Source organism: Periplaneta americana, chromosome 7 (genome assembly GCF_040183065.1).
Source record: "Periplaneta americana isolate PAMFEO1 chromosome 7, P.americana_PAMFEO1_priV1, whole genome shotgun sequence".
Classification (NCBI taxonomy): Eukaryota; Metazoa; Arthropoda; class Insecta; order Blattodea; family Blattidae; genus Periplaneta; species Periplaneta americana.
Window position 1 is genome coordinate 65162575 of NC_091123.1, and position 14408 is coordinate 65176982.

Sequence of the window (14408 nt, forward strand, 5' to 3'; positions counted from 1 at the left end):
GTTTGGTAAAAGCCTAAAAAAACCTATACAAACCAAACCTGACCTGTCATTGATTCTAGATCTTACGAAAATTCGCTTTCTATCTATCTATATTTTAAAACTAGTTTTTACTAGTTCAAACTGGTTTTGTCGAATTTTTGGTTTTAACGGTAACATATATCGTGCAATAAGAATTTAAATATGTTGTGTCTGTGATAAAAGTGTTCAAAATTGCTTTATAGCGCCACATGGCAATGATAATAGTGTGCAATATTCGTTACATTGACGGGTGGATGCTCTATCTTGACCGTTATTATTATTATTATTATTATTATTATTATTATTATTATTATTATTATTATTATTATTATTATTATATAATAAGTATACATTAAAATCTAGAGATATTTGTTAGAAAATCGCGGGTTTTCGAAAGCCATCTAGCGGGATTATACGAACAACTGTTGGCAACACTGAATACAAGTGTGTTGTCTCATTAAAAAAAAATCAGATCTTTTTGCCAGACCCTGTATATTTCCCTGAGCATAGAATCAACAAGCAGCTAAGAAATTATGAAGTTGTTTCTTTCCAAAACTGCTTTCAACTGCACCACATTGCCGTAACGAAGATTAGGGACCACTGACCTGGGGAGCAGGATACACGAGAAACTCGAGGCGGCTCTTCTTGCCGTAGTCCCGGGAGATCTGTTCCAGGAGGAGAGACGCGAATCCGGAACCAGTTCCGCCGCCCATGGAGTGGAACACGAGGAAGCCTTGCAGGCCTGTACAGTTCTCCGCCAGCAGTCGAATGCGCTCGGCGACCGCCTCCAGCATATCGCGCCCCACAGAGTAGTGACCGCGAGCGTAGTTGTTGGCCGCATCCTCCTTCCCGCTGATCAGCTGCTCTGGGTGGTACAGCTGCTTATATGATCCGTTGCGCATCTCATCTGCAATCCATGGCATTCTCGCGATAATGAATTTTATTGCTGTTATTAACTACAGTTTTATACTGTATTACACCTATTTTCAACCGCTGTGCGGCGAGAAAATGAAAATAGTAAAGGTTGTCGTAACAAAAATTTGAAAAATAAAAGTGTAGAACAGGCCTGCACAAGGTTTGCGCTCTCCGAGCCGGCTCACAGCTCATGAGCGGAATGCAAGTATTAGCTGCGCTCTGTATAGAGTGGACTGGAAGAAGTGGTGATCTCGTACAAAATATAGCTACACAAAAGGAAGTACTATTACGAGGTTCATGAAATGAATTCCCGTTCAGTGTTTGCAAAACTATCTTGGACTTGTTAATTAATACAGAAATATTTGTTTTACAGAAATAATAGAAATTTTATACCTACTTAAATGTACAATATCATTTTGTTATATTTTTATTTATCAGTACATGAAAACGAGGTTTTATGCTATTGGCAGCTGAAAGGAACAGTAGCCTACTGATCGTAATGAAACATCAGTTACAGATGTTCGATGTCTGCCTTTATTAAAGTTGATTATATAAAACAGTTGCTCACAAATATAAATGTTGAGCCAAACATAGCAATCATTTTCACAGTTAGCCTGTGTAGTCGTGGATATTATTGCTAATGTTTAGTCTTGTAAAACTCAACCAGGCTAGTAGTATTATTCAAACGATCTCCAGCCCTTAGGCCACATTGAAGATCAGTAAGTCCGAGCTGTAAATCGTTAAATGTCATGTTTTATTTAACGACGCTCGCAACTGCCGAGGTTATACGAGCACACTTAAATGCAATCGACCTGGCCCGGAATCGAACCCGCAACCTCGGGCATAGAAGGCCAGCGCTATACCATCTGCGCCAACCAGGTCCACCTGTAACTTATATGACATTGTTTCAACTGGTGTTGAAGGAATTTATTATGATAACTTTAAACTTCTTTCAAATTGAGACAAGAATTTTAGTAGGTTATTTTACTACGCTTTATCAAGAGCTTGTGTTATTTAGGGTCTGGATGAGAAGGTGATAGTGCCGGTGAAATGAGTCCGGGGTCCAACACCGAAAGTTACTCAGCGTTTGCTCATACTGGATTGAGGGAAAACCCCGGAAAAACTTCAACCAGGTAACTTGCCCCGACCGGGAATCGAACCCTGGTCAGCTGGTTTCGCGGCTAGACGCACTAACCGTTACTCCACAGGTGTGGCCCTTAAGACAAGATCTTGGAACCTAGAATTAAATTCATTTTGAATTTCAATTAATATTTGCACATAATCGTTTAACATGGCTTCATCACGAGCAGTTTCTATCGTTCGAAAGTAAGCCATATTACCTTCTCGAAACTGACTTACGAAAAGTGTAAGTTTACGACTGAAATCCCGTAATTTATTCAACATATCAACACTGAGCTGGCCTTTTCCCTGAAGAGATATATTTAAATTGTTGAAGATTAATATCTTTAGTATCTTTATGTCTGGACTCGTAATGACGCATTATGTTATGTTTCTTTCTATCTTTCAAAATGTTGTGGCAGATAAAGCACTGAGTATTTACTCCAGCAGCTATGAAAAAATAAGCATTGTCCCATGCAACATTGAAAGAATTTGCCTGATCACCACTTTTCCGTCTTTTAGATTCCGCCATACTGTACTGTAGCAGTAGGTAAGCAACATGAAACAGTTACTGAGAATAGGCCTACACACTGCACTCCACTAGATAACTGAGTGGTCGTTTCCCTCTCTTCTACCTATAGCAAGTCTATGTCATTCTGACGTATCTTCCTCTCCGATTCGGCGAGCGGTAAACACAGCTCTCCCGCTCCGAAGGAGCGCGCGCGCTCGTAGAGCGCTGTTTGTGCAGGTATGGTGTAGAATATCGTACCAACCTTAAAAAATACCGTATTTTACTTGGATACATATAACACAAGAAAATTAACAGAATGTAAATGAAACTTCTAATGTCTTACTCACCGACCACTGTAGGTTCAAGATCAACCATGACGGCACGAGGAATTTTCTTTCCGGCTTCGGTCTCACAAAAGAAAGTGCAGAAACTGTCGTCGCAAGAACCCGCAGTCTTGTCTGATGGAATAAATCCATCGGGCTGGATGCCATGTTCCAAGCAATATAGTTCCCAGCATGCATTGCCTATCTGCAAACCGGCCTGGCCAACGTGAATAGAGATGCACTCGCGCTGGTGGAATGAATAAAATGCTATCAACATTTCTCCCAAACGACACATCAAAGAACAGTCTACTATATACAGCCACGAAGCTTGAGTTGTGAGGGTGCTAGGAACAATAGACTGTGCAGGTACTATTTCGCATTGTCTGTAATGAGGCGATATTAGCGATCCTATTGGTTAGAAACTATCTATGGATGCACATTTACTACGTACTGAGTTTCGTGACTGTATATACTAGACTGTGGTAATACAATCTAAATTAAATGCGTTTACATATTTGTCATTATTATCATCATCATCAGAAAAAGCACCACCACCACCACCACCACCACCACCACCACCACAACGAAACCAACTTCAATGATTGAGTCATCAAGTCATATTTACGAATTACTCAATGTCTACTTCAATTGGGACTACTTACCGGTAAATCAGAAATAGGCGATTCCTAAACTGCATGCAAGCACTACGCACGATTCGAACGGCGTACAAATTTCATACAAGCAGAACCGGTTCTCAGCAGAAGCGGTACCATAATATGTGAGGATAAGTTAAGGATTCGTGAGTTGTTTCGATAGTGCAAAGTAAATAAATCACATACAATAATAATAATAATAATAATAATAATAATAAAATTATAGTTTTTACTGTTTAAAAAGTTAAATTATTTATACTGTACGCGTTTTTCTTTAATTTTAAATATCTCAACAACTAGATCTAAAATGCTAAAATACTTTTTAATTCGTTATTTAACGACGCTATATCAACTAAGAAGTTATGACTTTTTGTTGTGGATATCAGATCCCGACAAATTATATGATAATTTAGTAAAAGGGACGACTGAAGAATTACTGTTAGAATTGTTGAGTGAAACGAGAAAAGTATACCTGTATATAAGTCGAAGTCCTTAAAGAACTGTTCATGTTTGCTGAAGGACTTTGCGCGATGGATATGCTCTTTTCAGGGAAAATTATGGTAACACCACATCCGCAATAACGAGTTATTAACATAAGTACCTATACCACCGCCATTATGAAGCCCTAACCACTTTACATTATCATTATACACCATCTTCACGGCAAAGAAATCACTTATAACATATAACACTAAAGAAGGCACTTTTCCCTATTAACTTAATCACAAATTTGTGGTTCCAAAGCAAAATGTGATGTCATTTTTTGCAGTTTTACAGGGGCAAGCACTTAGGGTACTATTCATAGACATTTCGCTAGCCCGGGCTACGACCGTGCTAAACAGGATTCATATCATATCATATCGCTGACACTGGTTTATGAATACGAAACGTTAGTTCGCTGATCATCCACCGAAAGCCCGCGCTAAGAATGTCTATGAATATGGCCCTTAAAGTTTAAACGACTGTATAAAACCATAATACTCCATGTTTCATAGCGACGGATTAGAGAATATATATATATATATATATATATATATATATATATATATATATATATCATTTTCACCAAAAATTGAAATATCGCATTTTGCCTTGGAACAATAGAAATAATACTTGTATAGCCACCACAGAAGAAACGATGAGTGTTTTCGTAAAATACGAGTATTTGTCCTGGACCAAAAATACAACTCAAACGAAGTGAACATTAGGGGTGCTATTCATAGACATTTCGCAGCACGCGCTACGAGCGTACTAAGTTAGCCCCGGCTATCCACTGGTTACTTGTACAGAATTCAAATCATATCCTATCGCTAACACTGGTTTATGAATACGAAAAACGCTGATCATCCACCGGAAGCCCGCGCTAAAAATGTCTATGAATACGGCCCTAGTATTTTACCGTGAGCCAAACTTGTGGTAAAGCGGTAAGGTACACATTACCGGGGCTTACTGCAGCTATTCTCTTTTTATTTTATAAATTAAGTTACCCGAGTAATTTTGGAAAGTGCTATAAAGTGGCAGTGGTGTTTTCATCATTTACAGATTTTTTTTTTTCAATAAATTAGTTTTCTAAAAGATTACGGGCTACGAAGTCCGGGTATTAAGTTCTACAGAAAGTATTTTATGTTTATTTTCATAATTTCCATAACGCTTCTGGATTCTCTAAAGAAAGACGGATTCTTACAGGGCAAAACAGCTAGACAATAATACCGAATTTACTAAAAGCATAGAAGCTCTATCTCCCTGTATCTTTCGGATCTCAACGATTTATATGAGGGATATCTTTTCTCTTGTTAATATTCAAGAGATAGCACATCTAACCAGAAAATGCCACGAAATTTAAAAAAACAAGCAAAATGAATTTACATTGTATTGTTCGGTAATTTAACAGAATTTTAGTACCAAATGAGTCACTCTTATACGTCATTTTTGCACTACGCGGTACAGATTCAAGAAATAACTTATCTTCAATGCATTCAAATACATTTTCGTGAACAAAAGGGGGCGTGCATTAACCTATAGGAGTGATGCATTCTGTTTTTAGTTGGTTATTTAACGACACTGTATCAACTACTCGGTTATTTAACGTCAATGGGATTGCTGATAGCGAGAAGGTACTTGGCGAGATGAGGCCGAGGATTAATCATAGATTACCTGGCATTACCTTCTAAAGAACTTAACTGGACTAGAACAATTGTTTAAAAAAAATACACCGTAAATAGGACTATTTCAAATTCATATACATCATAAACCAACTAATATAAGCCATATTATGTACTTATGCAACTGATATTATTTTCATCACTATGTAGGCCTATATAACATTTACTTTGCACTGTCATTCAAGAAAGCTTCCCGCCTTGATTTTTGAAATAAATGTAATTTCACTTACCATTTTATATAATTTCTATAAATTTTGATAAAATCAAATAAAATACACTAAAATTTCGTAAATTATGTATAAATCAAGACCTTGCGAACATGATAATTTTGACAAAAGTCTTACATTGTTGTAAAAGAATCAATAGCGGCTTTCGTAATTATTCCACGTTGCAAGCAGAAGAGATTATAAAAAGAAGTCTCGTGTAGGCCTATCTTCCAAATGAATTTGTTTCAAAGAGTGGTGCGTGAACCAGTGGCGGCTCGTGAGATTTGATGTTGGGGGTTCACATATTGAATATCAGTACTCATAAATAAGTTACGACATTAATTTATAGCATTACTGTTTTCGTGTATATGAACTCATTCTCAGAAAAAATTAACATAAAATCAAACTGTAAAAATCAAATACTCACCTAACCCAGTAATTCGGGAGAAGATGGTGTTGCTGTTGAATGTTTGTAGTGAAAATCCATCCTTCTCTCCTTTTTTGTTGAAAATATGTTGATCACTCTCTCGTTGAAATCCACACATTCCGTAACCATGGATTTTTCAATGGATAGCATTGCTAAGGCCGTCAGACGTTCTTCCTCCATCGTACTTCGAAGAAAAGTTTTCACCCGCTTTAATGTAGAAAAACATCTTTCTGCTTCCGAGGTAGACATAGGCACTGTTGCTATTATTTTCAGGAGCTTCGACACTTCACTGAAAGACTCTACCACGTTATTTTCGATGAGGAATTGCAAAAGATCAACGACACCGGACACATTTCTGAAGTCATTTCTCATGTAGATCACTTTCAACTCAGATTTCAATTGTTGGAATTTAAGAAATGGATATTTTTCTATTACAGACTTCAAGGTTTTCTCGGGGAACATTTTGTTATAATTTGGAAAGTGTTCCGAGTCGAAAAGATTTGCTGCCAACATGTGATTTGTAAATGAAAATCTCAATCGTACCTGATTTAGAATCACGTCACAAACTTCTTTCGCTGCCACGTTGCGAGAGATGTGGGTGTTTTCACGACGTCTCTTTGCCTTATTGTCCTCTTCACATTCAGCTGCAATGTTATCGATGCTATTTCGAATTTTCATTACTTCTATTTCAAATGAAGAAATTGCATTCTTGATTTTTAACGAATCAGCTGTGCTTTTTTGTATTTGGTTGTAGAGTATATCTACATGAGGCATGATCCTATAGAAAATTTCCAACCAAAAATTGAAAGAAGAAAGTTCCATTTTCAACCGCAAACCTTGAGCTTGGTTTATGGTTAAATTCTGTTTACTTGTATTTTAAATTTTCTCCAGGCACTCCAGAATAGCGTCTTTATTTTCATATACCACTTGGACAGTTCTCGAGTTAAAATTCCATCTGGTATTGGAACCATGCGGAACTCTTTTTCCGACAATTTCATCAAGAATGGCGATCCTTTGGGGTGAGCAGGCAAAGAACGAGGGTATTTCTCCAATGTTGGCCAAAAATACGCGGACCTGAGTGTTCTGACTAGCAGCTTTAGCCATGATCAAGTTTAATTGGTGGGCGTAGCAGTGAATGAAGTAAGCGTAAGGGTAATCCTGTTGTACTAAGGTTTGAACTCCAGCATTACATCCACTCATGACATTTGCACCATCATAGCTTTGGGAGATTAGTTTCTCTTTATCAGTTTTCAGAATCTCTGCAAGAATATCTTTGATGCAGTTCGCCAAGGAAAGAGCGTCATGACCGGATGGATTCGAGAAAGTCCAAAATCTTTCCACTGGTTTCCCGTTCAGCAACACATAGCGAGTCACCACCACCAGCTGAAACTTTGATGACACATCTGACGTTTCGTCTGCTATCACAGAAACAAAATCAGCATTAGCTATTTCGGCCAATATTTGTTCACGACACACTTGAAGCATGCAACTCAACAGATCATTCTGTATCGATTTTGATGTTCCCTTGAAAACAGTTGCTGTAGTGAGGTGATCTTTTAAGACACTGTCTAACGCATATGTGAAATTGATTAAACCTCTAAAGATTCCCGGGTTTGATGATGATGTTTTTTCATCATGTCCTCGCAGTGCTAATTCAAATTCACCACAAAACTTGACACAATCGATAATTTTCGATAACACATACCGATTTTTTCTCACCACGTCATTATGTCTTTCAATATTTCTCCTGAACGCATTGTCGAGTTGTTCCCTGATATCTGTTTTCCCAAGCATTGACAGATCCAATGTTGCATTCTTATGAACCACAGATTCTTCGTGTTTTTTAATTTTTTGAGTCAGATGACTTAAATCACACACCCCTGTTTTAACCCAACTAGCATCACTTTCTTTAGCAAAGAGCAAACACGGGAAACATAACAATTTGTTTGTGACTTCACATCCACAGATCCAGTTATTTCTTTCATAAATTTGAGGCCTGAACACTCTACAAAATGATTTACCCTTACATGATCGACCCTGAGAAATTGATAAAAGTGGAAGTGGTCTTCCCAGAGCCTTTATTATTTCAAGTTTTTTTTTTTTCTAATGGAAGAGATGAAAAGTTGATTGTCTGGAGAACATTAACACTATTTCCCGCCATTACAAATCACAAGTTTAATTATAGGCCTAGTTAAAAACGCTCAACGTTCTTACGTAAAACATATAAACCTATTTTCCACCATTACAAAGCACACGTTTTAGTATTGTTAGAAACACACTTTCTTACGTAAAACGTATTTACAATAACATTGGTTTCACTATTACTATCGGTAGGTACTTATACAGAAGTCCGCGCCGCGGGAACACAATGTTGTAACTGCCTCAGAACTTCGCTAAAAACAACATTTCTTACAAATTCATGAGCTAGTCCTCCCCCACACTCAACCCCTCTGAAGTGTTAACAAAAGAGAAACCTGTTCTATTCAGAGCAGTGTATATTGGAGAGTACCGCATTCTTTTGATCCGACAAATGCCGCCGCGGCGGCCATTTTTACTCCTGCGGAGAGACTGTACAACGCAAGACTCGTGTCGGAACAGAGGTTTCTAGTGCGATATTTCATTGTTATCTTGAAGAATGCCGTGTTGTTGTGCAGTTAATCAATGTGTAATCAACTGTCGATGTACAAAATTAGCACTTAGTGATAAACAAGAGGAAGAATATACTTCAATGATTAATTTCTCAATTACATAATATTTTCAATGCGGGCTAAAGCAAGGAGATGCACTATCACCTTTACATTTTAACTTCGCTCTAGAATATGCCATTAGGAAAGTTCAGGATAGCAGAGAGGGTTTGTAATTGAACGGGTTACTGCTCCTTGTATATGCGGATGACATGAATATGTTAGAGAAAATCCACAAACTATTACGGAAAACACGGGAATTGAAGCAAGTAAAGCGATAGGTTTGGAAGTAAATCCCGAAAAGACAAAGTATATGATTATATCTCGTGACCAGAATATTATTCGAAATGGAAATACAATATAAATTTAGAAATTTATCCTTCGAAGAGGTAGAAAAATTCAAATAACTTTGGAGCACCAGTAACAAATATAAATGGCATTCGGTAGGAAATTAAACGCAGAATAAGTGTGGGAAATTCCTCTTATTATTCGGTTGAGAATATTTTGTCATCTAGTCTGTTGTCAAAAAATCTTATATTGCCGGTTGTTCTGTATGATTGTGAAACTTGGACTCTCACTTTGAGAGAGGAACAGAGGATATGGTTGTTTGAGAATAAGGTAATTAGGAAAATATTTGGGGCTAAGAGGAATGAAGTTACAGGAGAATGGAGAAAGTTACACAACACAGAACTGCACGTATTGTATTCTTCACCTGACATAATTAGGAACATTAAATCCACGCGTTTGAGATGGGCAGGACATGTAGCACGTATGGGCGAATCCAGAAATGCATAGCCTATAGAGTGTTAGTTGGGAAGCCGGAGAGGGAAAGATCTTTGGGAAGACCGAGACGTAGATGGGAGGATAATATTAAAATGGATTTGAGGGAGGTGGGATATGATGATAGAGACTGGATTAATCTTGCACAGAATAGGGACCGATGTGGAGCTTATGTGAGGGCGGCGATGAACCTCCGAGTTCCTTAAAAGCCGTAAGTAAGTAATGACATAATATTCATAATTGAAAATATCAAGGTGGGCAAAAGCGGACGTTGGAAACCATTCCAAACTGGTATAATACTGGTAACAAAAACAATTCTTGATTCTCAAGAAAGTTGTCATAATAAAGCGAACTTCAAATATCTTATGCTAGATAGATCCACGCAGGATGCGTTAGAAAATTTATTTTCTACTTTCCGTTCCATAAATCCAACCCCGGATGCAAAAGAATTCAAAACTGCATTACGATTTCTCAATTTTTCTCATAAACGGAGCATGGATATTACGCAGTTTGCGATTCTGTACAATTAGTTGAGTTTCTAGGTACAGATGTAAGTAAACCCGAAGCAGAAAGGTCTATTGAAGATGAATGTGAGCAAAAGGAAATTGATATAGGCTAAATTATAATTTAACTGAAAACAGAAATAACTTGAGTGAACAACAAGCTCTTTATTACTTGTTGGGATCAGTTTTGTTCAAAATAAAATAAAGTAAGTTATATAGTATTTGTGAAAACTGTTTTTCATCTCTAATAGTAATAACTGATAACAGGGATGAATCTGTAAATTTTATCAGCACATTAGTGACTCTCAAGTCGTACAAGGATATGTCACTTGTATACCCTTGTAAATCTGTAAATGTAAAAAAAATGTATAACGTTGGTAGAAAATGAGTTGACAGTAAAGGATTTGAAGTCTTTAATTATTAACACTTCAACTCATACGTTCCCAACTTGTCATAATGTTTTTGAAAAAGTCTGATAACTGTATTTTAGAACTAAAATGTATTTATTGTTAAGAAAATTGTCTGGTATAGCAAATGCACTACAACAATCTGCTAAATGGTGGTAGCGGAAGTATTGGTACGAGAACTGCATAGAAAATTGCTGATGTTATCCCAATTGAAATGGACATAACATAAATAATAAAGTGTTATCTCTAATGAGTCATTTCACTATGACAATAATGTTTATTAATCCTCGCCTCCTGTATTCAATAAACCACAACAACATGTATGATATCGCCTTTAATCACCATCGTTCTAGCATTACTGCTTACGCGTCTGTGCCGAGCCAGGAGTAAATATGGCTGCCGCCGCCTAGAATGCGGTACTCTCTAATATACACTGCTCTGGTTCTAGTTAGGCAGCTTTGAAGCAAGCTGGATAGCCCTCTTGCTTTAGAGAGAGAAGTGTGAATGACAGACGAGGATAGTGTGAGTGACAGAGAAGGACACTGTTGGAGCCAAAGTTTTCGTTGGCGACAACAGCGTTTTTTTTTAAACACACTTTTCCTCTACTTCTTAGCGTGTTCTCACTGCCGCAGGCTGTTTTAAAAGGTCTAGCTGGTTTACGTCTGAGAATGAACCCCCAGATGCAACTATTTCGCCCGACTTTACTGGCTATAACTCACTTATGCTCTAACCAAAAGAAGCCGAACATCCAGCAGTTTCTTTCTATAGTTACTCTTAAATATGAAGAGAGTGAGTGGCTTCAAGAGACAGGGGGTTCAGTGAACCAGTGAACCTAAAGACGAGCCGCGCCTGGCGTGAACCGTTGTCAGGTATCCAACGCTTATTCCTAGCAAACCGATGCTTATAGGGGGTGAACAATGAATTTGGGACGGTGAAATGGTCGATGAAGATATGTTAGAAGTAGATTTAAACCTTAAAACCGATAATACGGAAGCGTCACATACGGAAAAACAAAGTTTTCTCATTTGACCTGTATGAAATATTGGAAGATAGTCGTATATTTATATCCCTCTCATTTGACTTGTATGAAAAATTGGAAGATAGTCGTATATTTATACCCCACTTTGACGAGGCATTTGCTTACGATATTTAATATCCGCCCATGCGGCAAAATTACCTTTGAACAATTTGTCAGATGATAGGACCAAAACAAAACCAAAAATTAAATCTTCGCTATCCTCCCACACCACACACAGGACCGATGTCTGATTTACATTGAGTTATTTCATGATCGAATTAAAGTGGGGAATGAAATAACATTACAAATATACACGTGGCACATAATTAAGTATCAATTATTCCGTAAGTACACTTTTTTTGTACTTACACATTTGTTTCCTGTATTTCTTAAAATAATTTTTATGCGCCATGCTAATTTTTATTTATATTTATTTACGTAAACAATTGTGCACAATGGAACCAATACAAAAAATATCTTTGTAGAGAATTCATACTATACTTACATTTGTTTTGAGTGAATTATTAAAGGGCGTATTCAAAAGAAATTTAGGAACATATTGAACGAATTATCCTTGACACAGAAACGGATGTTACCTGAACCAATTATTTTAATTTATTTGAATACCATAGCAATTAAGAAGAAACATGATCCTCGCTTGGGTTGATTACCTGACTGGATTTTTTCCGAGATTTTCGAATCTCAGGTAATCTATGGCGAATTCTCGGCCTCATCTTGCTATCGCCACTCCCATCGACGCTAAATAACCTAGTAGTTGATATAGCGTAGTTAAATACCAAATAAAAAAGAAGAAACATATTAAAGGGATTATCTTTGCACCAAAAAGGGTGCTCTCTCGATCAAAATTATCGAATTTTAATTAGTTAAATGAATTGCAATCAAAAGCATGTTAAACGAATTATCATTACACCAAAATCGGATGCTTCTAGACCAAATGATTGAATTTTAATTACTTCATGGTTTCATCTGTAATTTTATGAGGTTGTTATGACTGAGATACCTATTTCTGTTTTTATTTATGACAGTTGAGGATATCTGTTATTGGAGTTTACTCAAAGTAAGACGTTTGTTTCGCCTATAGCATGCTATTATATCCCATTTTTCACCACTGTATTTATTATTGATTTGTACCACTATAATTTCTGCTTCTGAATTTGACCATAGCAAGCTGCTATCTATACCCGTTTTAACAAACAAATATTCCTCCGCCCCTGTCATCTTTATCTCTTCTGTAAACCTATAATCAATTCTGCACATATCCACATCGTATATATTACTGTGAAGACATGACTCCGTACATACGTATAATTACCACCGAATTGTAGATATCAACTAAATTCCAAAATTCAGTTCTTTTATTCACTATACTTCTTCAGTTAACCTGTAGCAACCTTAAAAGATTGGTCCTCACCTGTTCACTGTTCAACTCCGTGTTGACCCATCTTCATTGCTGATTCCTGTCCTCTCTCGTCGACGCCGCCACTGTAGCGAAGAGAGCTTCCATTGCTTCCCAAAGTCTCTGTCATCCAACCAGGAGCTGGGATCCACGTGCCGAGTCCCCATGTGCTCCACAACTCACTCAAACACCTTGTTTGTACGTCCCACTTTCCTCCAGTTGACGTCGCGAAACCTGACAATCCCGCTGATGATGATGTCTGCTGTTGGATACCATTTCTTCATAAATGACACCAGATCGTACAAGTCCGTCAAGATGTAGTCCACGCTTCTTCTACTCACATTGTTTGTCCCCGTGTAGTATGATTTTCGCCGGATCTCCTCTCTCGTGCTGCTCAATCACGTCTTTCACTTTGTCCACTTGTATTCCCGGATAGCATTTCACTTCCAGTTCCGGGTTTTGTTCTCCCACATACCTAATCATCAAGTCCTGTATGACGACGCACTCTGCACTTCCTTTTTCCTTCCTTTGTCGTGGTCGTAAATTTTCTTCTGCTAGGTCCTTCACTTGTTCCGCCCGAACCAATGTGATTACGTGAGAAATTAGAGGGGGCAGAACGAGTGAAGGAGAAGTGACAGCCTTGAAACAACTGTTATGCTGATTTTTCCAAAGTCCTCATATTGTGTGGTACCCAAGCAGCTACAGCAAACTACACACCACTACACCTGGTGACTTGTTGGTGTAGTACACCAACAAGTCACGATTTATCAGACTGTAGAAAACTGATCAGAACTATCCTTGACCATTACAAGTGAGTAGTTTTATGATGGACCCTATCCCTGTGGCAGTCAGAAATGCATATAAATAGAGATATCCTGAACTAGTACCAATAGATAGCGCGCGTGTACTTTGGGAATGGGCTTTGTGTGTGCATTTGTTTTCGGTATAGAAACATTGAGGATTCACGTAGTGTATTAGTACATTAAATACACTTAAAAAACAACTCAAAATGTCAAATTTTTGTTGTGTTCCTATATGTAAACTGTCCACTTTCGACCAGAATTGAGATTTCCATATAATCGGCTACTTCGTTTACTTTGCCATCCATTTAGTTAAAGAAACGTTCAACGGCGTGATTTTTAAGCTGTAATTTTTCATGCATTGTGTTTAAGAACCATTGAAGTAAACGCGTCGAAAAATTTCTCGTTAGAGATGTCTTGCAGTTGAGCGGGAAAGGAGCTGAGTTGTTTTGTGGTGTGAAGATC

At 37.6% G+C, this 14408-nt stretch overlaps 1 protein-coding gene across 3 annotated transcripts in view; it reads right to left on the minus strand.

Annotated features, from left to right (window-relative positions):
- LOC138703166 (tubulin alpha-2 chain-like) overlaps nucleotides 1-13972 on the minus strand; it is a 69967-nt gene extending 55995 nt beyond the window's left edge. For 2 of the 3 annotated variants that reach the window (XM_069830830.1, XM_069830829.1), the window contains exons 1-3: nucleotides 5932-6036; nucleotides 2911-3133; nucleotides 624-925 (exon numbers count right to left, since the gene is read on the minus strand). In XM_069830830.1, the coding sequence (XP_069686931.1) occupies nucleotides 624-925; nucleotides 2911-3133; nucleotides 5932-5934 (528 nt within the window). In that variant the 5' untranslated portion in view covers nucleotides 5935-6036. Of the gene's footprint in view, nucleotides 1-623; nucleotides 926-2910; nucleotides 3134-5931; nucleotides 6037-13158 lie in introns of those variants that run through there. The other variant, XM_069830831.1, reaches the window with a different exon arrangement.
- Nucleotides 13973-14408: the final 436 nt, after the last annotated feature.